We start from the raw sequence: 25,360 nt of genomic DNA on the forward strand, positions 1-25,360 counted from the left end.
GTGCGATAGCAAAATTCTAAAGAACTACAAAAATATTTACTACAAACGAAATCCGATCAGGCAAACAATTTTAATATCGAAACAATTTATTGTGTAAATTCGCTCCATTTTCTTGCAAAATTTAAAACTATCTAAAAACTCAGAAACTCATAACCAATCTTTGCAAAAATAACTTTATAAGGCAGACACCAAAATTGAGAAATAAAATAAATACATGCAGAAAAACCGAAGACGAGTGTTCATTATTTATCAGAAAATATTATCAATTATTACTATTTACTTGGATTAAAAATATATGCACCGCAACAACAATTTTCAGATGGGTTCGAGCAATGAATTGAAATAACAAAAGGGAAACTCAGATGTAGTACTACATTGTATTTTTAGATCAAATATTGCATGCTTATTTGGTAGAAATGTTCACAAAAATTTAATTTTCATTGATCTTACATCTTTTTAACTATTTACATTATTTGAGAAGCCACATTTCACAAAAATCGTGCAACTTCTTTGAAACAGAAGTTTATGAAACTTGTTTCTTTATGTAAACGAACTCTACGTTTCGGATTCCGTTCGCAGTTGTAGCATTTTTTGGCACCAGCCTAACGCAGGTAGCGCTTGAAGGCGCTCATTTAAACCAAAAAGACACTCACACACACACACGCACATCCAGACGTGCGCATATAAAAAGATAACACATGCCTACATCCATACATACGAATGAATTACATATGTATGTATGTATGTATGTATGTACACATGTGTACATTTAAATTTCGGGAAGATCGTTTTGCATTTTTCGTGCCTTTGTTTTATATGAACTGCGGATGGTCGTGAGTTAAAAAACAGCCACCGTCATGGCCAGTAGTCCCCTCCTTAGCGCTATTTGCCGATCGCTGGGCTTGTGTCGCCGTTCCCTTCCGGTCTGTTCCCGAAATGTGATCGTCATCACAGGCTGCGATTCTGGTCTGGGGTAAGATGGAGCTGAGTTTCAGCATTTGGATTAGCTTCATTCCCATTACTTACACAATATGTAGCCATTCGCTAGCTGTCTACTGCCACAACGCGCTTAATATGACCGTCGTCTCCTGCTGCCACAATCTGTGCTCGGAGGGCGCGCGACTGTTGAAACAGCTGAATGGAGAGGATCAACAGCAACGGATGCATATCTACGAGCTGGACTTGCTTCAGCCCGCCTCTATGGAGAGGGTCGAGAAAGAGCTGGTGTCTCTATTGGACAGCGACGAGGATTATGTGTTCACCGCTCTGGTCAACAATGCTGGTGTTATGTGCTTCGGAGAATTCGAGTGGCAGACGCCGGGGCAGGTGGAGCACTGCATTGGAGTCAATGTTCTAGGAACCATGCGTCTTACCAAGCAGCTGCTACCATTGGTCCGTCAAAAACGCGCTCGCATCATCAATGTAACCAGCCACTGTGGACTGCAGGTAAATAAATTCCGAAAGCTATATGAATAATTCGCTATAGCCGGGCCTAAGATTTGAAAGTCCTCAAATGTTTTTGAATAGAAATAATAACTTGAATTGATTTTACTTTTCAGGCTTTGCCAGCCCTTGGGCCCTATGCCGCATCGAAGGCCGCCTTGCGTTTCTGGAACGATGCCCTACGCATGGAACTGCAGCAGTATGGCGTTGAAGTGATTAACTTTGTGCCCGGCTCCTTTGTAATGGCCAGCAATATAGCTGCTCGCCAGCAGGATCAGGCTTTTGAAATGTTCGCGGCATTCAATGAAGAGCAGCGCAACCACTATGGTGCCTATTTTAAGGAGTTTAACACATATCTGCGCATCCTCTCTGGCTTTAAGGCGCCCAATCAGTTTCAGGACGAGCAGCTGCTCAGTAAATTTCGCGATGCCCTCACCAGTAGGCATCCCAAAGCATTGTATATCCACGAGCCCTGGCGTTACAAGATATATCGCTGGTTGTTTCGACTTTGTCCCACCCCTTTAGTAGATTGGTTGGCAGTGCAATTCTGTGCGATGCCCAGCTACCGATCTGTGACCGATCGAAAGCACAGCACCTAGCTATTCGAGGCTTGAACTTGTAGAAAATATTTATGTGGTTTTGGGTACCTTTCTCAAGAGTTCGCCCGAAAATCGGACTTTGTTAGTGTGGAGAATGCGCATGTTTCATATGAATAATATTATATAGTATAATTAATATAGTTTTGAATGTTTCTCTAAAAGTATTAAAAGTTGTCAAAGTAATATGTTAAAAGCCATTTGTTGATTTTTTTAAAACAACTTTTTAGCAAACAATACAAAAATCTCAAAACTTGTAAACTGGGGCTAAATTTTGTTTATTATGGGATGTGTATTATCAAGGGCGTACGCAAGGGAGGGTCAGGGGGAGGGGGGTAGTTTGGACCCCTACAAAACATTTTGCCAAATAAAGTTCATTATTATGACACACTATTTCGCCTTGAAAATGGAACTGAGTTGGATTTGTTGATGTTTTTTCATTTATCATATGCATAAATTATTTTTTAAATGCATTGTGCATTATTTAATCAAAATTTTAGTTTTTTGGCGCCCCCCTTTTGTAAAAGCTGCGTACGCCCTTGAGTGTTATAGAATACTTGTATTTTTACGGCTCTATCTAAACATATACATAGGACGTCAGCACGTATACTTGTCAGAATCGCTGAATTTAAATCACTCATAAACAATCCTTACATATAAACAGGTGGAAAATCAAACAGTTTCTAGTAGCCGACACTACGGCAGCGCTCGTAAACGGCATCGCTCAGCAATTGAAACCATTCAGTGGCAAAGGTCGAATCTTCAGCATCACGGAACAGAGTGATCTTGTCTTGTGCTGGCAGTGGAGCGCACAAATAGAAGTTGATGGCCGTCTCCGTTAGCTCCGCATGATAGTTTTTCAGCGCCCATTCCAGCAGTCGCAGACAGTTGTGGGCATCAAGAAATTTAATCAGGTATTGCTGCAGCAAAGTTTCCATCTCTGGCATTATGTAAACCCGTGACATTTCAAAAGCCTCTAGTAGAGCTGCATACTTGGGTGATGTTGGAGACTGTGAAGCTATGCACTCCGCCTGGCAGCCAACAAGATGAAGAAAGTACCGCAGTCCACTAACGGTGTACTCCTGTAGCTGGATCTGGCCCTCTTGGCCTTCACGAAAATCGCTGTTCAGCATCTTGTTGAAGACTTCGCTAGAGTCACAAAGCATCTGCTTGTTAAAGCCAACCTTTACAGGCTCTTTTTCCATGCCAGTAGTGCTTTCATTGTCACTGGCTTCACTGGGAGTGGTAAAGTCTTCATGCACTACAAAGTGCATGTCGCAGTCCGTGTGCAGGAGTATGGGACCAACATCTGGTTTGGTATCGTCACACCAAGCGCGTACGCTGCAATCCTCGCTGTTCTCTGTCGCCTCCACTTCAGGTAATGTAATGCCCAACGTAAAGCGGGACATGGCAGTCAAGGCATCGGCAGCTTCAGACGCATAATCGGGCTCAAGTTTCTTGCGCAACAACAGCTCAAAGAGCAGCGTTAACGCATTGCCGTCATACAGAAACTGATAGAGCAGGCGATGGCTCTTAATTATATAGGCTACCGATATAGCAGCCCGGCGTTGCGCATTAATATCGTCGCATCGTAACAGTCGGACCAGTTCCTCTTTACCGTAGTTAGATTCGCCGACATTGGTGAGTGTCTCAAGGAATGCAAACCCGTCTTTTCGCGTCTGTAAATAACAAATACATTAGTTTTACTTTCCATTGAGAGAGCAGCAATCTTTTGATGTACCTCCTCTACTTTGGTCAGTTGATACAACTGATGAACAACGCCTTGTTTGATAATCTGCGCGAAAAACTGGCTTTCACTGTGGTACGGAATACAAAAAATAGCATAGACTGAAAAAGGGAATCGTGATTTCAGTAATAGAGACTTACAGTAGAATATTTGTCAGAGAATTGGCAAAGTTGTTGTTCGCTCCAAACATGTTAATGGCTTTGATGAGTGTATCCAGAGTTTCCGGTTTTCCCAACTCCGGCCGTTTGTTTATCATGAGTGTAATGCGATAAAAAAGATTCTCAATAACGTCTATACCATCTCCACTTAAGCTTCGTGTTTGTGCCAACTTAGCTGGAACATCCAAGCTAATCTCATCGAAGTCCTCCTTGTCAGACAGGGGATCGTCTATGGTATCACTATTCTCATCGATTAATTTTAGAATGTCCAAAACATTCGCCGGCTGGGCCCGATTAGCAGTTATTCTGTGCTCCCGTGTATTGGTATCAACATCAGTTGGCTCATCATCCTCCTCATCGTCGTCGCTACAAGCTGGAGAATAGTCCTCCTCATCGTCGTTGTTAAAAAGTTTCGAGGAAACTGGGGACATGCTGCGCGAGCTACACGGACTTGTGGTGCGATTAGAGTACGGGGAACTGCTAGGAGATTCAAAGTCCAATGTGACCTGCGTTTGGGTTTTAGAGAACTACGCATAAAATGAACATAATGAAAAACATTTTAACAGTACTGTGACTTGCCTTGCTCATCGTCTCTGGAGTGGCGGACTCTACTAACTTGCGCTTCTTCCCGCCCTGTAAGCGTTCCTCACGACGTCGCTTGTGATGTTCATCATCACTGGTAAGATAATCATTTAGTTCTCGTACCAACACAGGCACCAACCCTTCGTACAGCATAAATCCCATACTTAAATTGTCGTATTGAAAGTTGTTTAGTATGTGGAAAAGCTTAAGATGGAGAGGTTAGACTTGAAAAACTAAGACAACAAAAGAAAAGATGGTTACATACCAAAGATCGTTCACTTTGTGAATTCGACTCCCTGATCATGGCTACCAATTTTCGCAACGCGCCGCATCGTCGAATTTTAGAGCGACTGCACGCATCGGCCGATAACGTTGAGATAATATTAATGCAGTGGCGGGACTCGCTTTCTGTCAAAGGCTTTGCCATATTTACAGCCATGAGCAACTCACATGCAACCACAATAGCATCTGCGTTGCTGAGCATATAAAACGCGCAGGGATCTTTGCAAAAATTTGACAATATTTTCAGCGCATGGGCACGCTGATCACTTTCCTCCTTCACAAAATAAACAATAGGTGCGAACGAAGATGTGCGCGAAAGAGGCTGTAAGAAGAATATTGTACTCAAAAAATTCGTATTGTACTTATTTGATTCGAAACTCACCTCCCATGTACGCATGCCCAACTGATGGGCCGATAACAGCAACAGGCATTTTAATATTTCATAAGCCAATTCAATGGCATCGCTCTCTTTGGGTAAAATATATTCGTTTACAATGCGGGATGAATTCTTCAACATTTGATAATCAAAGATATCGCTGCGCACACCTTCCAAATTGCGTGCCACCTCTTCAAAATATTTCTCTCGATGCTGGTTCTTTTTTAATCCCATTATCGCGGACACTTCAAAGTCTTGTGTGGGCGTTTTTGATGCCTCGTTGTTTTTCATAACGGCCGTAAATATGCTCATCAACTGAAGAAACCCGTTTGCCGCTACAAAGTGTTTAAGGAACTGTGAGCTAACAAGAAGAATGCGACACACGCGAAATGCCATGATCCTCGTTTGAACTGCACTCGTAGTATCAATAATGTGGCAAATAGCCGGCGCTATGGCAGCGTAGTGGGGGCTCAGGAATGGAGAAGCGGCTTTACTCTTGGCCAGGTTGCCAAGCATACGGCAAGTACGGCATTGGATCACAGGATTGGGTATGGTTTTCAATATTGTTATCAGGGGCGCAACCACTTTGCATTCAACGGCCTTTAATAATCAATTTTGCAAAATTAGATTTTGCATTTCACAATTACTTAAAACATTTACCTCCTTGCATGCTTCTTCGTCTGTACAGCAGTTCCCTAATATACTTAGGGACACCTCCATTATTTTCTCATTCAATCTTCCCAATAGTCTGACGATCATTGGCACTCCCCCAGCCACACGAAACAAAACGATGCCATCTTCAATAACAACAATAACAATAATTATAATCGAATTGGAATTAGTGCTGTTTTTGAATTAATACTGGTATTTTAATAAATATTTAGTTGTGTACGTTTTACCTTTATCTTTTACTAAGTCAGTGCGAAGTTTTACAAGGCATTTGTATATGACTGTCTTGTCCGTTGAGCTTTTTAGCACATTCAGCATGCTACTTACATTCATGTTGCAAGTATTAAAATTATCTGTATTCATTTAATTATAATTATTATATTTATTTTTTATCAACATTGTTGTGGCCAAAACACGACAAGTGTGGCAACACTATATGTAAAAGGAGCGAGTAAAATTAGTGTTGGCTAGCGGCGCACAATTGTCCAGAATCCAAATCAATCTGCCAAAACCCAATCCAAAATTTGATGATGCTTAAAATTTCTTAGCAAAAGTAATAAAGCATATTACCATGAATTTAAATTATTATTAAAATACCACTACCACATTTGAAGTCAACATTGCTCTTTGTATAGTTTTAAAGTAATTTTCGTGTAAGCCATTATATTTACATATATTTAAAAATTTGTATCATACTTTCCCTTTTAGAGAACTTAAAAATAGTTGATTGTTGTTCCGCCCTTAACTAAAGCGAATCACTTGACGCGATCAGTAAACTTCGGCTTTGGGCATATTTCAAGAATACCCTTGTGGATATCGCAGAGCCATCGATGTTTTCAAATGAATGCTATCGATGTGTCAATACGGGTACCTTCACCATCTTGGTAACATTCAATATATTAGCGTCTTATGTTTCGCGAGTATTTTATAATTCGTGTAATTTTCGGAGCTCTAATAAAAATGAATGTATTCTGAATAATCTGCAACAATGGACTGCAATATGCCAAATTTTACATCAGCTTGGACATTTTTCGAAAAAATGTGTACACAAAATGTAAAATGTCTGCTATGCTCCGACAACCAAATTCCTAATACTGAATCGGAGCTTTTGGCGCACTTGGTAACGGTTCATAACATAAACACATTACAGATGCAAATGCCTAAAAATAGTGAGGTGACAACAACCGCACCAATGGATCAGGAGCTTGACCCCTACAGCGATACAGCAGGACTTGTGAGTATTAGTTACTGCAACTAAAAAGTCCAAAACAATATTGTTAAGACATTTCATTAATTTTTTAGAACATTGAAAATTATCTTACGATGGAAGAACTAGAGCAGCTTGATCTTCCTGGTCAAATTCAAAACAATGACAATGTCCCTAGCGCTGAAATGGAATTAATTAAATCAATTTCCTACTTTCGAGATAAGGCCTCCTTCTATCGTAAACAGAAAAATATAACTGCACAGCACGCTTTAAAAATAAAAAAATATTTAGACACTTATAAGTGATATATTTATTTTAATAAGTGATGTATTTTGATAGTTATAAGTGAAAGTAAATTGTAAAGTTCAACTACCCAGATAGTGATTTAAAAAATAATTTACGCAAGATTATACACGACTTTAATTTCATAACACATTCCAGATTTTAAGTTTATTTAACGTGCTGCTCCTCATTTATGGCCTATTTTCTAAAGACGTTTTAAATACGTATATACAGTAAAATATTTGGCAAAGTTGGCGTTATGTTGAAATTTTTAAAACTGAATTCAAAATTTTCTTGGTATGATGAAACATGACGACCCAGGGAACATACGAAACCCTCTCCAATGTACCAGCCTATCTTGTTTACCTCATTAACCTGACAGGTACTGTCTTGGCGCATCCGATGGACGTAATGCGTGTTAACGTGCAGGCTAGTGCACTGCATTATATATCCCTTCGAAGGATCATAAGACTTATGTTCAATAAAAAGGGGATTCGTGGTTTCTATTACGGCCTCGAAGGCGCCATTGTACGCTGCACTGTGCAGTCCATTTCGCAATATATGTTCTTCCACTACCTGAAACACAGCCAATATATTACGATACTCAAGCCATTCGACAACAATGCCGTAGCTGGGCTAAGTGGATTTTGTTCTGGAATGCTAGCAACGCCTTTCGTAAAATATGCTATGATTCGTCAGACAGATTTGACGCGTAATGTGTATGATCGACGCAAGTATAGGCATATACAAGCATGCTTGTTTTATGACTTCAAATTAAAATTCTTTCAGTTATGTCAATTTTGCGAATGCCTGTTTCTGTATGTTCCACAAGGGAGGCATCAAACACATCTTTGCCGGCTTCAAACTCCATGCTTTGACCAGCTGCGCTTTGGCAGTTGCGACCCCTCCCATATACAATACGGTTTGAGAATTATTCTTTACGTGTGTAGGCATACAAGTAATATGTTTGTTAACCTCACAAAGATTCAAGATTTGCTTGTTAAATTGCACAAACTGGATGATAAACCGTGGGAGATTAGTTTGATTTCCCTAACGCTAACGGGAAGCATTCTCTCACTGATTTTCACGCCAGTTGATGCCATTAAAACAATAATTATGACCGCCGATTATGAAGTGTATCCGATGAAGAAAGACGTTTGTGCAGCATTAATCCAAAGGCATGGTTATAAAGGTTTCTTCCTTGGTCTAAAACCGGCATTAGCAGCTATAATTCCACATTCCATTGTGGCTACAATCGCATATACCGTTTTGAGCAATTTGTTTTAATTCATTAATTTTAGACTCTCGAATGCAATCAGAAATTTTTGCAAATCGTCGGGAAGATTGGTATACGACCCATTTTTTAGTTGAAAAACAAAGGTGTAAATGAATTGCCTGACGAGCTGCAAAATAAAGTTCAATTGTACAAAAACATCTATATATGTAAGTGTAATAATTAAATAATTACCATTGTAATTCTGGGTTCGAAACTATGCACAGCTAAGCTCTCCATTAAACTACTGGGAAACTTGTAAAAGAACTCGTGCAAATGCATGCGTATGACTTGCAATGGTATGGGTAAGATGCATACCAAATAGCAGCGAAGCATTTCCAACAACATACTACAGCAAATTTCAATACCTTGCAGGAGTTTTTCCGTCTCCAATACAAGCATTTGCAATATGCTTTTAGCCCAGCGGTAACTGGTGTATGAGTTAAGCGCCATACACACTTCTCTACATTCTGTTAAAGCTTCCGACTGTGTAAGGTCATCTGCTAACTTAGTTTCAATTTCATTGCGATTAATGCTGAAGTGGTAGCAAAGCTTTGTTATAAATGGCAATAGACAAATCGATGTTTCGGCTCCAGACGAGAGTGTAATGATATGTAAAAGGCGCTCAAGCATGTCGTCACATTGATTCCACTGTCAAAGATGTACAATTAAAATATACGTTGGCCTATGGACTAATTTTATGTACCACAAACCGATCCATCAATGTGAAATGATCCAAGCACAGACATAGACAATTCCATACAGCCTTTTTTCCTTCTAGCGTGTGTCCATCCATGTTGTACGTATCACGAAATACATCATCATATATCACTCCGTGTATATTGAGATCTTGTAACTTGGTTGCGTCCTGAAAGTATATAAAAGTTAACTTAAAATTTACACATTTCAACGTACATACGTTATGCGTCAGCATCAGAAGAAAAATTCGCACGCCAAGCTCCTTGTACAGAATTTCATAGCATTCACGGACATTTAAACCCACAGCTAAAGTAAAGGTCATCATATTTGTGGACATGCTTGCATCTGAGGCTGAATACTGGCACTGTAAGACAACCTTAATTGCTGGATGTGCTAGATTTTTTGATTGCAACCACTTACTTCCAAATATCTGATAAACCCATGAGTAGCGCCAAGCTGACGCTTCCAACAATCCTTGTGCAGTTTCTCCTCGTAGTATTTGATAATCTGTGCTTGCACGTCGCTATCCAGCCGTTGTGATAATTTGTTCAGTAATTTATTAGCGTTGTCCAGAACAAATTTGTCTCTAATCTCGAGTTCAAGTATGTCTTTAACTGCAGTCAACTCGCAAAGCAACAAGACAAGATTTGCTCGCAACTAAAAAAATAAACAATATAAAGTGTGCAGTCCTCGCAGTTTAGCTGGCCTCTTTGTACCTGTTTTTGTGCCGGGTCCGCGCCATTTAACCAAGTATCCTCGGTTGACTGCAACAAATCATACAGTATCGGGAGGTGTGCTTTTAAATGTGCTCTGTAGTTTCCGAAATGTTCCGGTTCTAATCGTAGCTGGTCGAGATTTTCTTTTAGAGCCGGGAGCATGCATATCTCCACCAGATCAGCCAAGTTCGCGTCTGCTTTGAAAGTCATGGATAGACAAATCCAAAATCCACACAAATGTTGACAAGTTAAACAGTGACTGCCATCGCAGTTACCAACACTTAAAGTGCTGTAGTTTTGCGATATTTGCACACGCTTGACAACACTGCTTATCATGTGACAGCGAGTGAAAAGTCATACACGGAGCGCAGTAGGCACAGGTTTTCGCAGTCGTCATATGATTAAAAAGAATATTGCCGTGGAAATGTTTCGAAATTGCGTGATTTTCTCGCTCTTAATTGTAGCAAGTAAGTAAATCATCTGAATTCTTATATCGCACTTATCCGTGCATATTGTGCGCATATTTGTTGTGGCTGTGCAAATTTTTTCTAAGGCCCAATCATCGATTGTGTAGTTCGTGGGGGTGGCAGATACATTCCTTTATTTGTTCTGATACCTAAGAAGGAATCCGAATAACCCAATATTTTTGACTTGCAGTTCATGCGTCTGGCGAATTTACAGTGCTGAGTAGCCCCAAGGGGATCAGCTTCAAGGGCAATGACGCATTGGACAGCTACAATGTTGGCGATGTGCTATACGCTTCCTTGGGCAATGCTGTCAATGGTGATTCAAACTGGAGCGGAATGACTTTTTCTGATCCCTTCAACTTGGCCAAATGCATAATAGCAGTGCACGTGCAGGGAACTCGCCATATCGCCACAACTGGCGCATCCAAAACTTATGATCTGGTCGGGTCCAGTACTAGCAATTCGCTGAATGGATTGGCTGCTGAGCTAGAAGCTGCCAACGAGCCAGTGTGCGACATTAATTTTGAACAGTACGAGGATGGCGTAAGTAACATAATTGTTGTGTGTGTGTTCTAAAAACATTCCAAAAACGTTTCCTTCCAGATCCAAGCATTCAAATCATGCTTTGGGGATTTCGAGGCACCTGCCGCTAAGCCTACCAAGCATTTAAACCCATCACTGCACAGCGCTGACAAACAGTTTCTGCAGGAAATAGGTTATATTAACGCTGCCTCTGAAAATCTGGCCGATATGCTTAAACCCTCGAACGTGCTACTCGTCCGCCTGTCCGTCGAAGGCATTGCCAAAGCGCACGGTGATAAGTCGGAAGCCTTGGATGAAGCCAACAAACTGATCTCTGCTGCCATTGGTCGCCTGCTGGTCGCAGCTCAAAAATCTAGTGGCTCGGTCCTCTTTGTTCAAACCACCGATGAAGAGGTATCCTCATCGCGTACTAAACGCGATGCCGTACCACCAAACACCTTGAACCCCTATAATTTGGCCGAATACTACGACTACAACTACCCGGTTATCTTCAACATTATTTTGTGGTTCATGGTTGTTTTTGGCCTATCCCTATTGGCTATATGTTATGCTATTGGCTCAATGGATCCCGGCAGGGACTCGATCATCTATCGTATGACTTCCACCAGAATGAAGAAGGATAATTAAGGAAGAGTCTACAACAAGCCTGGAGACTACAATCATGTAGCTACAGCACAATTTTTCCTCTTCCTTTTAAGTCGAGGTGCAGAAGCCACTCCACAACTGCGAAGTTCGATAGCTAAATGTGTATTTGTGTATAAGTATGTGCAGTTAATTGGCTTTACAAATACCATGATAAGCTAAAATTAAGTATTACAAAAGTTATCATTTGCTAGACAGTCAAATTCCATTATCAGTTAAAAAGTGTTTTGTTAGATATGTTTCGTTGTTGTACTTTTTAGGTTTATAAACTCAATCAGTCACTTTATTTGAACTAAATATGCATTAAATATGCTAATTATCAAATGTAAAATGTTAAATAACGTTAAAATATATATAACCTAAAAAGACATTTTTGTTTGAATTATGGCTTTGGATCGATTAAATCGTCTTAACAATTCTGCCAATTCAATTGCTGCTTAAATATTATGTTGGCAACTCTATAAACGCTCCATATACGTTTCGTGCAGCTTAGCTTTTGCCAGCCTGCAAGTATGATCAACGACAGATTTGAAAACAAACCGTTATGTTTAATAAATTTCGTTAGCGAATTGAGGCACATATTAAGCACCCCAGTGATCTTTGGCGCTCAGTTCATAGTTCGGCGAGCTGCTGCCACCACTCCAAGTACAACAACCATTGCTATTTTGTGCCGGTGCTATTGTTGTTGATACCGATAATACGCCATTATCGTAATCGTAGCCGGAAAGATGATTTTGGGTCTCAAAATGCAAAGGATTACTATTAGTGTTTTTGAAGGTGACGAGCTCCGTTTCAGACACATGATTTTCGCGCAACATGGCTTGAAGGTGGTTTATGTAATTGATGGCAATGCTATGGATGGTATTAAACTCATCGTTATAAAAGCTACTATGAAAATACTGGAGTTGATTCAACTTACCGTAAACTTTCGATTTTAGAATATTTCTTGCCGTTAGGCTTTGAAATTGGCAGCTTCGAGCGCAATAGATCGAAGGCTCGATTCATATCACGCATTCGTGTACGTTCCCGATCACAGGCTGTTCTTCGATAGTCTTTTTCCATTTGGAGCGCCTTCTCTCGCCACGCCGGATTCTGTTCCTTAGAAATTAACACTTCCGTCGCCGCACTTCCACTACCATAAGTCATAAACACGGGGGGCGGCACAAGCTCGACGCGTTTTTTCGGTACGGGTATGGGTAGGGGAATGTCAAGGGTCACAGGAACAACATTATTCGACGTTATTACTGGTGTGGGGCCACCCGTTTGCCACATGGATACCGGCTGTGGAATACTGAAGGCGCCTGAGGGCATCTGGCTTAGATTTCCGGGATGCTGCAATGACTTCTCATAGCCGGTCAACAGTGTCGGTGAGTACGAGACCTGTGAAGGGCTGTAGGATAGCATACTGCTGTGATCTGTTGAGAGCGTGTAGCTAACACTGACTGCCGGTTGCGCACCAAGCTCTAGCAGCACAGGTTCCTCAGTCTGTTCTGTATCCGAGGGCGACGGATAAGAGTCGTCGGGCACTGGGGTTGCTATTAGAGCCGGTGGCTCAGTCGACACTGCACTCAGCAATTGATCACTCATTGCCGATCAATTCTTAAGCCGATTTCGTTTGGCAGACTCAACTACTTTCAGTTGAATAATGTATTTTTATATTTGCTTTGTTTTTTGTTTTTTTCTGGGGCGTACAATTTAACGGACCCGCGCCCTCGCGCACGTCTGTTAGTCGCAACTTCGGGCAATGCAATGATGATCGGTGGGCGCTGAAGCGAGCGCCAAGTTTCAGTCGCCGTCACCAAAGAACACTTTCGGTTTTTCACACACAGTTTACCTGAGTTATTCCAACAGGGCCGACTATTTTTATAGTGAATTAGAAAAACGAGTCCCCTTTTCTCAGCTCATTATGAAATATCGGCCACCATCGATTTCATTCCAGTGCCAAATTCCAGAGCACCCACATTTATCATCTCAAGACCAATAGGCAATAGTTACAACTACTTGGCCAATTGGCTTGACAAGTGGCCTGTGTGCGGTGCGTGTGTCAACAAAAACGGACACAATGGCCCACGATCCTCACTGTCGGCCGATGGATCGTTTCGTCTTCTGTCTGTGTACCTGTCAGCAGCAGCAACAACAACAATGCAGCGGCTTAATTTCCTTCTATTTAACCCAAGTCGTGGCTGTGCGTGCGCGGTGTCGGAGTAACGTGTGCTCTATGGCTGGGAGATGTTGATCGATTCGATCGTGCGCCCCAACTTCAGTTTGAATTTTTTTTTACAGCGGGCGCAAAATTCATACATACGGTATGTATGGATGTTTGTATATACAAACATACATATGTATATACCTATGTACATACGTATACTATACGTGGAGTATATATTTTTGACGCATGTAAACACAAGTGTTTTGAGTTAATTAAAAAATATACCCACCTACCTATACGACAATAAAACTTCATATATCCATCCATATATGTATGTACATACATACATGAACTTTTGTGTACATACATACATATGCGTACATATGTACATGTGTGATGTTTATGTGCAAGCCGCTCTTGGTCTATTTAGCCAATTGCAAGTCGCTCTTCCAATCAGTTATTCATTTGTACCTACAGGTACATACGAGTACATAAGTATGCATGTGTATATAAGATTAGCCCTAGTTGTAGCCAGTCTAAATATTTACCCATATAAGTTCCTTCACTTTTTTTTTTTCTTGAATTGGGCTAAGTAATAAGCACACTTTCCGATTAATTCATGAAAGCAACAACTCGCATTCGGGAATTTCTTACAGGCCTATAGTATTACACTAGAATATGTACATATACATATATATTTATGTTGTTGCAATTTGGGTGAATTGAAGCTATTGTTTTAGCTGTTTCTTCCCAGACTACAGCTCCAAAGTTTATTAGAGAGCTGATAAGCACAAGCAATGAGGTAGCTTTTGCTTTCCTGGTAATGAAACATGCACTTCATATAGGAAATGCACGAAAAGCGTCTGCAAGAATATAAATGTTTGAGGTAAATTTAAAAAATCGAAGGCAATGAAAATATGATCATTCAACTGTTAAGAATCTAAAAAAATATATTTAAAATTGCTAGGAGTTATCTGTGACGAAGATGTATCTCATTCTTTGAGACCTACAACAACAAATTTGTTCGTTCATAGTCATGGGTCGCGAATTGGTATATATGTAAGTATAGTGGGCCTATACTAAGTATCTAATATTCCATTAGAATATACTTGTTATTGTGGTGTAGTATTTTCAAATCAATCTGGTTCCAATATCGTTATACACAAAAAAGTTTACATTCGAAAATTCTTTTTCCAATTTTTAATTGTACTGTATGTACATACATATGTATCTATTTGTATAATTTGTGATGCAAAATTCTACGTTCTGGGTCTTCAAAATGTACACCCCAATACGGATACACTTATACTTTTACTTTCTATGGAAGAGTATAAAAACAAAACATCGGATCTTTGTTTTTTTTCTTGTTGGTATAAAATGAAAGTAAAACTTTTTAATAACTATGGGCTTTATTTTCAATTGTTTTAAACTACGCAGATCGAAGCACTAATCATAAAGTTGATTTTTTTTTGTACATATATGAAAATAAATTAAATTACTTAAAAATATACATACATATTCTATACATATTGTAGCTCAGATAGGTACAAAAATGTTAGATTTCGGTTTATTATTGAGTATTATGTAGATTAATATGCCAGCTATAAGAAGCTAACAATTAACTACAAAATTGTGACAATTGATTGCGGTACCACTTTGCAGGCACAATGGACATGACATTGCCAAAATATTCAACTTTGATCTTAGGCTGTTCGTCGCCTACTAAATGTATATATACTCGCAGTATAACGAACCCCGGTATGACTCAGGTGTCAATGAATTATATTTAAGGTAGAACTTTGTAGCTCTTTTTGCAACGTTACAGCGATCATAAATGTGTGTGTGCGTATGCGTTGGAACCAATACCAGTAAAAATTTCGAAATTTTGAGTCAGTCGTTGCGTTTGAAAACTGAAGCCGTTTATTAATTTGTTTACATTCCGTTTGCTGTTTTTCTTGTTCATACATAAATAAAAAAATATAAATTGTGGTTTGAATATACAATAAATAGCGAGTATAATGGATATTAAATATGCAACGAGCTTTAAGCCTGTTGCATTTTTAACTAACTGCCAAAGGTCAAGGGTCGTATCTCAAAGTATTTATCCAGCACTTCGTCGGTGATGAGCTTACGAGCTGCCTGATGTTGCTCCACAATTGGCGTGCAAGTCTGAGAGGCACATTATTCACAAGTAAGCAATGGTGTAAGTCCATTTAATCATATATTGACTTACCTCAATAGCCAATTTCTTTATTTCGCCTGTTAGCATTTCTCCTTTGCTGTATGCCACACGCACTTCTTCCAACTTCTCGTCGTCCTCGAGGAAAAATTTCAACAGCTGATAGGCCACATCGATATCCGGAATACCGCCCAGGGCCCTATGCTCCTCTACTGTAGTCCGTCCGCCTGAGAAGGCATATTTGTTGATCTTGTTTTTGATCTGCTTCGGAGTATCAGTGAGAAAGACGGCCGAATTCTGATCACTTGCCGACATTTTCGTCTTGGCGCCTTGAAGCGCTGGAAAGAATGTCGAGTGTATGAGTGCGCATTTTGGAAAGCCCAGGCGTGGCGCTACATCGCGTGTCATGCGGAAGTATGGATCCTGGTCGATGGCGCACGGTATTAGACAGTGCATCTTTTTATTTCCGAATATGAATGGAAATGTGCTAGATAGGGCTGGCGCCGCTTGAGCGGCAGGAAAGCCAATCTTGCCAATAATATCAGAGTCACCGAAGCCAAAAATACCTTTAACTTGGTTGAAAGTGACACACTTTTGTATCCGTATGACATTCTGGTACATTGCTGGGCATTTTCTGCAATAGAAGACAGATATGAGCTGCATTTTTAACGTAAATTGTCATCCTCTACGTACCCCATGAACTCCAAGTTGTTGAAAATGAATGTCTTATTAACATCAAAGCCCATAGCAACAATATCCTTGGCATTCTCACGCGCCAGTTTAATGGCTTCTTCAACTTTTAAATCTTTCCACAAAGCCTTTTCATCATCAGTTAGTTGTATGACCAAAGGCACATCGAATGTCTCCTGTAGCCATCTAATAGAAAGGGTATAGTTGCCGACATTCATGATTGGTGGTATAGTTACTCACTTGGTCATGGCGAAAGGTATCAAATGGCCCATGTGCAAGGATCCCGCACTAGGGCCTCGTCCAGTGTACAAATAGAATGGCTTGCCTTGCTCGCGAAGTGTTAAGATGGTGTGTAAGTCACGATGCGAAAAGAATATGCCGCGTCTGATAAAATGATGCGCTGGCTTGCCACTGACTTTTTCGAAGCGGGCGATAAGCTCATCATCGATTTTGCTTGAGCCAAAGCGTTCTGCAACGTGTCAATAAAAGTTTCATAAGCTCATGCTTAATAAGTGTTGGCCACGGAGCGAGCACTTCAACTTAACTTACTTATTAACTTATCGTAATCAACGCCTGCATCGTTGGTGCTTGTGACGTTCCACGGATCCACGACATCATCCGTTGTTGTTGCTTCTTGCGCTTGAGCGTCTGCAGCCGTTTCTACGGAGTCGGAGTCCACCTTCCCATTCAATGTTAGCGCATCAACGCCCTGGACAATCGCTTGCTTTGTGTCTGCCATTTATTTTAATATTAACTATTTTTAAATAGGTTGTAAGCGTATTTAAGTGGCGAATAATACTGGCTACTACAATCGGCCCTTTCACATGTGCGCCTGAACTGCCAATTGGAGTGCAGTTTTTGTAACAGGTGGCAACACCGCAATACTCAAACAGCTGCGCATACATATAAAAGTCTAACGGACAGTATATTCTTGACAAGTGCCACACAATGACCGAAGGAGCGAATGATTGGTTCAGGGTTCAGCCCAATTGCTACAGGTAGGATTAAAATAGATTTATAATTTTCGCTTGCCATCGATTTTTCTTGAAACATATTTATAGCTTATATAAATTAGCTAACAATAACTCCTGTGAATGATCTTACTGCCCGCAGAAAAATTAAACTCTTGGCACCTGATTGGCCTGATGATTTCACCTTGGAGCATATGCACTTTGCAGCTGCATCTTTTGGTGGTCCTGTTGCAGCGATACTGGACCAATCCAAATATACCTCTGTGGGTGATACTGCGAACTTAACGATATACATTTTTGAAACCTCTGGCAGAGAGTTGGGCAAAATATTAGTGTGTAACTCTTGCCGCCTGATACCCTTAATATAATTTAAATGTTACAGTGGAATCGCGGCAAACTTATCGCAATGGGTTGGTCACGAGCGGAGGAGTTGGTATGCGTGCAGGAGGAAGCATCTGTTTCGGTATACAGTATTTGTGGAGTCGAAACGGATTCCTACCAAATAGTGTTACCAGAAGTGGAGGGGAAAAGGGTAAATAGGTCGATTAATAGTTAGCAATGCTCTGAAGTTATCCTTTGCAGATTATGGAAGCCAAGGTGTTTCAAAACGCATACAGTACTGGCGTTGCTGTTGTGAGCACATTAGGCCACATATTTATAAAGGACACTAGAATATCGGCTTTAAGAAATTTGCCTTACACATATATTGAACAGTCATCGCCCTTTCCAGTGCCCATAGAAACGCCAGGGTGCTGGGAGATTGTGGTGGAGGACACAAAATGTTACTGCTTGATCGGTAGCGGTACTGACCTTATCAAGCTTTGCTCTGAAATTTCTATGGGCATAATGACGAACAATTTATTTCCAAAAAAAATCGGCAATGAGCATATTATAAAAATATCGCATAATCAGCAGCATTTGGCTTTGTACACAAGCTCTGGGCACTTGTGGTTGGGAAGTATAGATATGAGTCAGATTTATGGTTTATATAAAACTAACCACAATGAACTGCCCCTACAAATCAAATGGATAATGAACCTTGATAGTACAGACGCGGATGCAGTAATTATTTCTTACAAGTCCGATATAATGATTGTGAATCGCCATATGCAAAGCAAAACCTTTTCCTATATTTGTGGTGATATTTTTCTAGTTTCGGAAGTGGATGGTGTGCGAATAATCACGGAAAATAGTCATGAATTGATACAAGTATTACCTGAATGTGTCAAAAATATATTTTCCGAGAATAGTGAGAAAGCGAGTCGCTCTTTATTTCAGGCCAACCAACATTTTGAGAGGAATTCGATCAAATCGGATGAGTTTTTGCGTAAGTGTCGTTCACAAATCGATCTGGCTGTCAACGAACGCCTCGAGGCGGCTTCCTATGAGTTCTCTATCGAAACTCAAAAGAGCCTACTGAAGGTATGATTTAAAATATCTCGCTATTACATATTCCATATTCCATAACGTATCATAACAGGCTGCATATCTTGGGAAGGGGTATATATCGTCGCACGATCCCGCTAAATATATGCGAACCCTACGCATCTTGCGTGTATTAAATGCACTACGCAATCATATGTCCCTGCCCATAACTTTAAAACAGTAAGAATTACATATTTCTTCTTTTGTTTTCTTCTATAACTCTGTGTGCAAACAAAAATCTTTATGGAACAAACACATGATACATACGTAATATTTTTTTTATAATAGTTTTAACGTCCTCTTATTTTTGCAGATTTTCCTGCCTTCGTCTCGATGGTATAATTAATTTACTAGCCAATCGTCAACGCTACAATTTTGTCTTAAGTATAATCAAGTACTTAAAAAAATTTGAATACATTTCGTATTCTGAAATAGCTGAAAAGCTATTTCTACGTGGACACAAAGCTCTGGCCAAAAAACTTTTAAATGAGGAACCTCAGATACCGCTACAGGTTATGATGTTTCTCAACTTTAAGGAGCATAATCTAGCTTTGACTAAAGCAGAGCTCTATGGACATTCTGAACTTTTGATTCTGGCCTTACTTGAAATCCAGAAGACAATGATGCCTTTGGACTTGATTGTAATATTAACTGCGTTATGTTAATTCTTCGACAAAAGGGCCAAACTTTTATTATTTTTTCAGATGATCTCAAAAAATCTTCCCCTAGCTCTAAAAATGTACAAAAATATATTGCTACAATCTTTGTGCAGCGATATATGTGACATCTATATTACCGAAAACGACCACAAATCAATAGCCGAATATCATTTCCTGAATGCTATCAAGGAAAAAACCCTCGAAACTAAATTACCGGTTATGAAAAACGGTTACACCAAAGGAAACTGCTTCGCTGAGGCTACACTCTGTGCAGATACATTGCACCTAATGGTGCTACAGAGGACTTTGTCCACCAAGCACCGTATCTACTTTTCGGGAACCTCTGTTCACGATACGATGTTGCAACTGCTTCGAATGGGCGAACAAAAGGAGGCGGAGAAAATAAAAAGTGATTTCCAAGTTCCAGATCGCAGATATTGGTGGCTACGCATACGCACGATGGCCGAAAATCATAAATGGGATGATCTGGAGAAGTTCTCCAAGTCGAAGAAGAGTCCGATAGGCTATGAGCCATTCGTCGAGGTTTGCATGGAACAGGAAAATGCGCGTGAGGCTCGCAAGTATATCGCTCGTTGTCGTGACGATCGGATGGTGGCTCTGTATATCCGTGCAAAGTGAGATATGTTCCGGTTTATTGAAACTAATAATAATTGGTATATTCTATCATTCAAGATTATACGAGGACGCTGTGAACTGTGCGTTTCGCCAAAAGAATACCAACATTTTGGATGAGATTATAGAGGCATCATCCTTTGATGCCGATATACTGAAACGGATTGATAATTATAAGGAAAAACAATTAGAGGATCCACGCATGGTGCTATCTGATTTTCGATTCCTGGAAGGTTTCAAATTATAATAAGATAAAAACAAAAAATCAATATATTATGTGGAGACGCTGTTGAATTAATGAAGGCGCGAAAATTGGTTTTAAAGACATAAAACGTTGTTCAACACTACTTGATACAAGTCGATAACAATAAAGAAGTTTATAAAAAGGTAAACGGCAGAAAAACAGAATTCGTTTTAATAATTATTTTAAAAAGCCGTCGAAATGCCGATAATGCACGATACTGGTGAATGGTTTAAAGTTCGGCCTGACTATTACAGGTGGGATAAGCAATTATCATACCATTACGTTTTTAATTCTTTTGTTCTGATACGCCCATAGAAAAGTCGAGTTGACGACTCCCGATTGGCCCATTGATTTGGACCTGGAGTATATGCAGGTGGTGGTCGCGCCCTATGGGGGTCCTTTGGCTGCAATACGCGATCGAACAAAAGTGGGGCCTGTCAAGGGCAGTGCAAAGCCGATTATACGAATTTTGGACACCACCGGACAAGAGCTCGGCAAAATACTCGTAAGTCCAAAAAAACAAGTAAATCGGTTTTTTTGTGTGTATTTTAGAACGCTATTTAATTCTGCAGTGGAATCATGGTAATCTCGTTGCCATGGGTTGGTCAGACACAGAAGAGCTGCTTTGTGTGCAGGAGAACGCTGTAGTATTTGTTTACGATATGTTTGGACGCGAGAAGGAGTCTTACAGCATAGGCCAAGAAGCCAGTGTAACAAAGGTGCGTCAATAAGAGTGTAATTGATGATAGTTATTGGTGTAATGTCCTTAATTCGAATAGATTGTGGAAGCCAAAGTATTTCAATCAACTGCTGGCACAGGAGTAGCTGTAATGACCACTTCCGGTCGCATTTTTCTGAAACAAAGCAGCAAGGCGCCAATGCGAAAGTTACCCGATATACCCCGTAAGTCAAAAAATACATTAGTCCTGGACATAATTTTGTTTGGCTAACCTACCACATTATACAGAATCTAGCGCCAATTGTACATGTTGGGAGATCATAACGGAGGAACGCAATAGCTACTGCTTGCTGGGGCGGGAGCGAGAGATTATTAAATTATTTCCTGGTGAAACGGTGGGCACTATAACCGCCAATCTCTTTGAGAAACCTACTGATGGTGAACGAATCATCAAGTTGTCCGTTTCGTACAACCATCAGCACTTGGCATTGTACACCAACAAGGGTTTGTTATGGTTGGGCAGCGTGGACATGCGACAGAAGTATTGTGAATTTGACACTGGTCGCAAGGATATGCCACTCCAAATTGAATGGATCATGAACAGCGATAACTCTGATTCTGATGCGGTCGTCATCTCGTACCCCTCATTCCTGTTGATTGTTAATCGACATGCAGACAGGAGCGACTTTCCCTATGATCCTATCATGTTTCTAGTTGCGGAAATGGACGGTGTACGGGTAATCACACAAAATAGTCACGAAATGATTCAGCGCCTGCCTAAATGTGTAGAAAATATCTTTGCGGTTAATAGCCAGGAACCGGCAAGCTATTTGTTCGAAGCGCAAAAGAAATTCGAGGAAAAATCATACAAATCGGATGAATATTTGAGTATGTGTCGGTCACAAATCGATCTCGCTGTAAACGAATGCATCGCGGCAGCTGCCCATGAGTTCTGTACTGAAACTCAAAAAAGCCTGCTGAGGGTAAGAGTAAAAATAGTTTGGTATACATCGTGTTTATCTAACTGGACTATTATAGACAGCGTACTTTGGCAAGGGGTTTATACCGTCGCACAACCCTGATGAATACATTCGAATCCTTAGAATCTTACGCGTTTTAAATGCGCTGCGCCACCCAAAAATTGCGATGCCCCTGACATACAAGCAGTAAGTTGTGACAAGTTAATTCTTGATGTTATACTAATTTAATCGGCCATATTATTACAGATTTTCGTACCTAAAACCTGAAGTAGTATTGAGTCGGTTGGTATTCCGCAAACACTATGCTATCGCTATACAAGTGGCAAAGCATCTGAAACTACCCGAGTCATCTATTTTGGAGCACTGGGCCTATCACAAAGTGATGCACGATCCAAGTAAGATAGATTGTAATATTAGCACACTGTCTAGTAATTAAAATATGCCTTTTGTATTTCAGATGACAATGAAGTTGCTCGTAAAATTACCGAAAAATTCAAAAATCCATCTATTGAAGGCATCTCGTTTTGTAATATTGCCGAGAAAGCACATCAAAGCGGTCGTGATGATTTGGCCATTAAGTTGTTGGAACTTGAACCGCGAGCCTTTCTGCAGGTCCCTTTGTTGTTGAAGCTGGGCAAATATGATCGGGCAGTGGCTAGCGCTACTCAATCTGGGGACACAGAACTTGTAACTACGGTGCTTTTGGAAATTAAAAAAAAAATGATGCTGTCTAATTTCCATGTAAATTGCTGCTGCTGTAACGAAATTGTTTCTAGCCGACTAATTAGATATTTTTTATGTTTACCACAGATGATCATAAATGGATACCCTTTGGCCTTAAACATGTACAAGAAAATTATGGCCCAATCTAGTCGAACTGCCCTTTACGATATTTACAACGCTATGGATGATCAAAAGGCTATGGCAGAATATCATTTTCTGAACGCCATCGAGAGCAACGCACTGGAGTCCAATTTGTCGTTAATTGCAAATAGCTACACTCAAGGAAGACGTGCTGTCGAGGCGGAGCTTTGTACCGATACAGGGCGTCTGCTCAAGTTGCAGAAGGCTCTAACAACCAAGCACAACAGTGTACATGGACATATCCCATTTTATGGAATGTCTGTTCACGATACAATGTTGCAACTGCTTCGAATGGGCGAGCAAAAGGAGGCGGAGAAAATAAAAAGTGATTTCAAAGTTCCAGATCGCAGATATTGGTGGTTACGCATACGCACGCTGGCCGAAAATCATAAATGGGATGATCTGGAGAAGTTTTCCAAGTCGAAGAAGAGTCCGATAGGCTATGAGCCATTCGTCGAGGTTTGCATGGAACAGGAAAATGCGCGTGAGGCTCGCAAGTATATCGCTCGCTGTCGTGAGGATCGGAAGGTATATTGGTACATCCGTGCTAAGTGAGTCAATCCTTCGGGCAATTTGAAACGCAGTTATATCTTTACTTATGTATCTTGTCCTTACAGGCTATTCGAAGAGGCTGCTGATTGTGCTTACGAACAAAGAGATCGTCACGGTCTGGATGAAATAATGAGGAAGGAAGCTGTAACAAGTGATCCCAGTTTGCTGAGAAAAATTGCTGACTATGTCAACGGACTGGAAGCGAGAAGATAAACGGAACATTCCATCAGATAATTATACTATAATACCAACACTATACAAAAATGTTTAAATCTTACGCAGCAATACTATCATCATAAAATATCAGTTTGTTTTTGTTTTTAAGGACATTTTATTGTACATATATCTGTATATGTATTATGTATTTGTATGTAATAGATCACATAAAGCAAAAAGAGAATATTTTACTACTTATATATCATGATGTTGTTGCTTTCCTTTTGGGTTACTTGTTGTTCAATCTCTCAACCCATTTATTACTCCCGAAATTACTAGAACTTTACCCCAATTCTACGGTATTAGTTGATTTACGGTTTATATTTATGGTTTTGTTATTACTCTACATATAATTACGGCTTTAGTAAATTACAATTTACGTTATATAGTACAATAGTTCATGTAGTTTGTATGTATGTAGGTAGAGTATGCATACACTAACTATTCATGTAGGTTTTATTTTTTCGAAGGTTTTTTTTTGCTTGTTTTTAAATTTTTTTGTTAGTAATTTTTCTTCTTTTTTTTTTGTTAATTATACATACATATATTAAATATATTTACGAACATAACAGCAGTCTTATATACGATGACATACATAGATTTAAATGTAAATATATAGAATTATATATTTAAATTATTGTTTCATTAGAGGGCTTGAGTGGTTTTTCCAAAGTTCTGGCTTCTTTTTTTTTTTAATTTATAGCGCAAAAGTCTATATAATATGTATATAAAAGTTGTCAGCTAAACTATACGGCCGCATTTAGCCGCTTAAGCGTGTGGTCTTATCGGTACATAAATATTTGATAAATTTCTTGCGGGCGAGTTTGTCGCTCTACTCACTTAAAACGCTGAGCGTCTGCAAATGCCCTTTTGAAAATTGTTTGGCGGTTGCGGCATAGGTTATTAAATCGTATATGGTATGGTTTACTTGTAAAATGTAATCGAATTTGTTCTATTTACTTTTCATCGTTTTGTTTTTGCTTTTCTTTCATATATAAGGAACCCAATTACAATGTTCTCGTTTTTATTGTTCACTACATTTTAAGAATTTTGAATATTTAATTTAATTTGTTTGATACATGCATTAAATACTTTGAATATGACTGACTATTCATACATATACACACATGTGTACCTATATGAATCCATATATATTTGATATTATATATGCGATTTAATAAATATGTTGTTTGTTACACTTAAGGACGCCCAACTTTGATTTATAAATAATATTTTACGAACACACACACATAAATATCCATATACATATATTAAGTGAAAGTTATTGAATATTTTGTAAAAATTAAAGGTACAATATACAATTTATGTTTATATCGAATAATACTATAACTACAGTGGAGTTATTGTGGATTTTAATTAAAAACAGACTACTAAAAGCAATCTGTTCACATCATATTTATCAAATTTTTATCTAGC

The 25,360-nt window shown here is 39.6% G+C and overlaps 9 protein-coding genes across 10 annotated transcripts; 5 read left to right on the forward strand and 4 right to left on the reverse strand.

The window, feature by feature from the left end:
- Positions 1–857: 857 nt before the first annotated feature.
- Positions 858–2,047, forward strand: LOC115621575 (D-beta-hydroxybutyrate dehydrogenase, mitochondrial). The gene is made up of 3 exons (XM_030515265.1): positions 858–973; positions 1,038–1,446; positions 1,560–2,047. The coding sequence occupies exons 1-3, from the start codon at positions 858–860 to the stop codon at positions 2,040–2,042; spliced, it is 1,008 nt and encodes a 335-aa protein (XP_030371125.1). The 3' UTR covers positions 2,043–2,047.
- A 254-nt stretch (positions 2,048–2,301) lies between these two features.
- On the reverse strand, positions 2,302–6,202 carry LOC115620622. Its single transcript, XM_030513949.1, has 8 exons — positions 6,084–6,202; positions 5,845–5,981; positions 5,191–5,784; positions 4,792–5,130; positions 4,524–4,730; positions 3,927–4,471; positions 3,781–3,856; positions 2,302–3,718 (listed from the first exon to the last, which is right to left on the reverse strand). Exons 1-8 carry the CDS (start codon positions 6,184–6,186, stop codon positions 2,723–2,725), a joined length of 2,997 nt encoding a protein of 998 aa, XP_030369809.1. The 5' UTR covers positions 6,187–6,202; the 3' UTR covers positions 2,302–2,722.
- Positions 6,203–6,764: 562 nt separating this feature from the next.
- LOC115620802 lies at positions 6,765–7,453 on the forward strand. Its single transcript, XM_030514226.1, has 2 exons — positions 6,765–7,087; positions 7,156–7,453. Exons 1-2 carry the CDS (start codon positions 6,842–6,844, stop codon positions 7,363–7,365), a joined length of 456 nt encoding a protein of 151 aa, XP_030370086.1. The 5' UTR covers positions 6,765–6,841; the 3' UTR covers positions 7,366–7,453.
- A 198-nt stretch (positions 7,454–7,651) lies between these two features.
- On the forward strand, positions 7,652–8,593 carry LOC115620300 (mitochondrial dicarboxylate transporter-like; the record flags this gene model as incomplete). The annotated part of the gene is made up of 3 exons (XM_030513482.1): positions 7,652–8,076; positions 8,132–8,264; positions 8,327–8,593. Coding segments are annotated over exons 1-3 (825 nt in total), but the record flags the coding sequence as incomplete, so codon positions are not given.
- On the reverse strand, positions 7,894–10,258 carry LOC115620801. 2 transcript variants are annotated; one of them, XM_030514224.1, is made up of 6 exons: positions 10,031–10,258; positions 9,735–9,971; positions 9,535–9,678; positions 9,322–9,483; positions 8,811–9,266; positions 7,894–8,745 (listed from the first exon to the last, which is right to left on the reverse strand). In XM_030514224.1, exons 1-6 carry the CDS (start codon positions 10,238–10,240, stop codon positions 8,626–8,628), a joined length of 1,329 nt encoding a protein of 442 aa, XP_030370084.1. In that variant the 5' UTR covers positions 10,241–10,258; the 3' UTR covers positions 7,894–8,625. The 2 variants fall into 2 exon arrangements, with proteins under 2 accessions (XP_030370084.1, XP_030370085.1); XM_030514225.1 differs by lacking the exon at positions 9,535–9,678.
- A 127-nt stretch (positions 10,259–10,385) lies between these two features.
- Positions 10,386–11,968, forward strand: LOC115620750 (renin receptor). Its single transcript, XM_030514145.1, has 3 exons — positions 10,386–10,497; positions 10,688–11,040; positions 11,101–11,968. Exons 1-3 carry the CDS (start codon positions 10,428–10,430, stop codon positions 11,665–11,667), a joined length of 990 nt encoding a protein of 329 aa, XP_030370005.1. The 5' UTR covers positions 10,386–10,427; the 3' UTR covers positions 11,668–11,968.
- A 168-nt stretch (positions 11,969–12,136) lies between these two features.
- Positions 12,137–13,269, reverse strand: LOC115620301. Its single transcript, XM_030513484.1, has 2 exons — positions 12,602–13,269; positions 12,137–12,534 (listed from the first exon to the last, which is right to left on the reverse strand). The coding sequence occupies exons 1-2, from the start codon at positions 13,267–13,269 to the stop codon at positions 12,264–12,266; spliced, it is 939 nt and encodes a 312-aa protein (XP_030369344.1). The 3' UTR covers positions 12,137–12,263.
- A 2,459-nt stretch (positions 13,270–15,728) lies between these two features.
- On the reverse strand, positions 15,729–17,591 carry LOC115621115 (tryptophan--tRNA ligase, cytoplasmic). Its single transcript, XM_030514659.1, has 5 exons — positions 17,250–17,591; positions 16,941–17,169; positions 16,704–16,886; positions 16,065–16,644; positions 15,729–16,000 (listed from the first exon to the last, which is right to left on the reverse strand). The coding sequence occupies exons 1-5, from the start codon at positions 17,437–17,439 to the stop codon at positions 15,896–15,898; spliced, it is 1,287 nt and encodes a 428-aa protein (XP_030370519.1). The 5' UTR covers positions 17,440–17,591; the 3' UTR covers positions 15,729–15,895.
- A 3,153-nt stretch (positions 17,592–20,744) lies between these two features.
- LOC115620721 (vacuolar protein sorting-associated protein 16 homolog) lies at positions 20,745–24,201 on the forward strand. The gene is made up of 10 exons (XM_030514100.1): positions 20,745–20,886; positions 20,948–21,137; positions 21,205–21,351; positions 21,412–21,535; positions 21,600–22,294; positions 22,350–22,477; positions 22,538–22,686; positions 22,749–23,032; positions 23,102–23,706; positions 23,773–24,201. The coding sequence occupies exons 1-10, from the start codon at positions 20,831–20,833 to the stop codon at positions 23,918–23,920; spliced, it is 2,526 nt and encodes an 841-aa protein (XP_030369960.1). The 5' UTR covers positions 20,745–20,830; the 3' UTR covers positions 23,921–24,201.
- The last annotated feature ends 1,159 nt before the right edge of the window (positions 24,202–25,360 follow it).

Source organism: Scaptodrosophila lebanonensis, unplaced genomic scaffold (assembly GCF_003285725.1).
Source record: "Scaptodrosophila lebanonensis strain 11010-0011.00,11010-0021.00 unplaced genomic scaffold, SlebRS2 tig00000024-arrow-pilon, whole genome shotgun sequence".
Classification (NCBI taxonomy): Eukaryota; Metazoa; Arthropoda; class Insecta; order Diptera; family Drosophilidae; genus Scaptodrosophila; species Scaptodrosophila lebanonensis.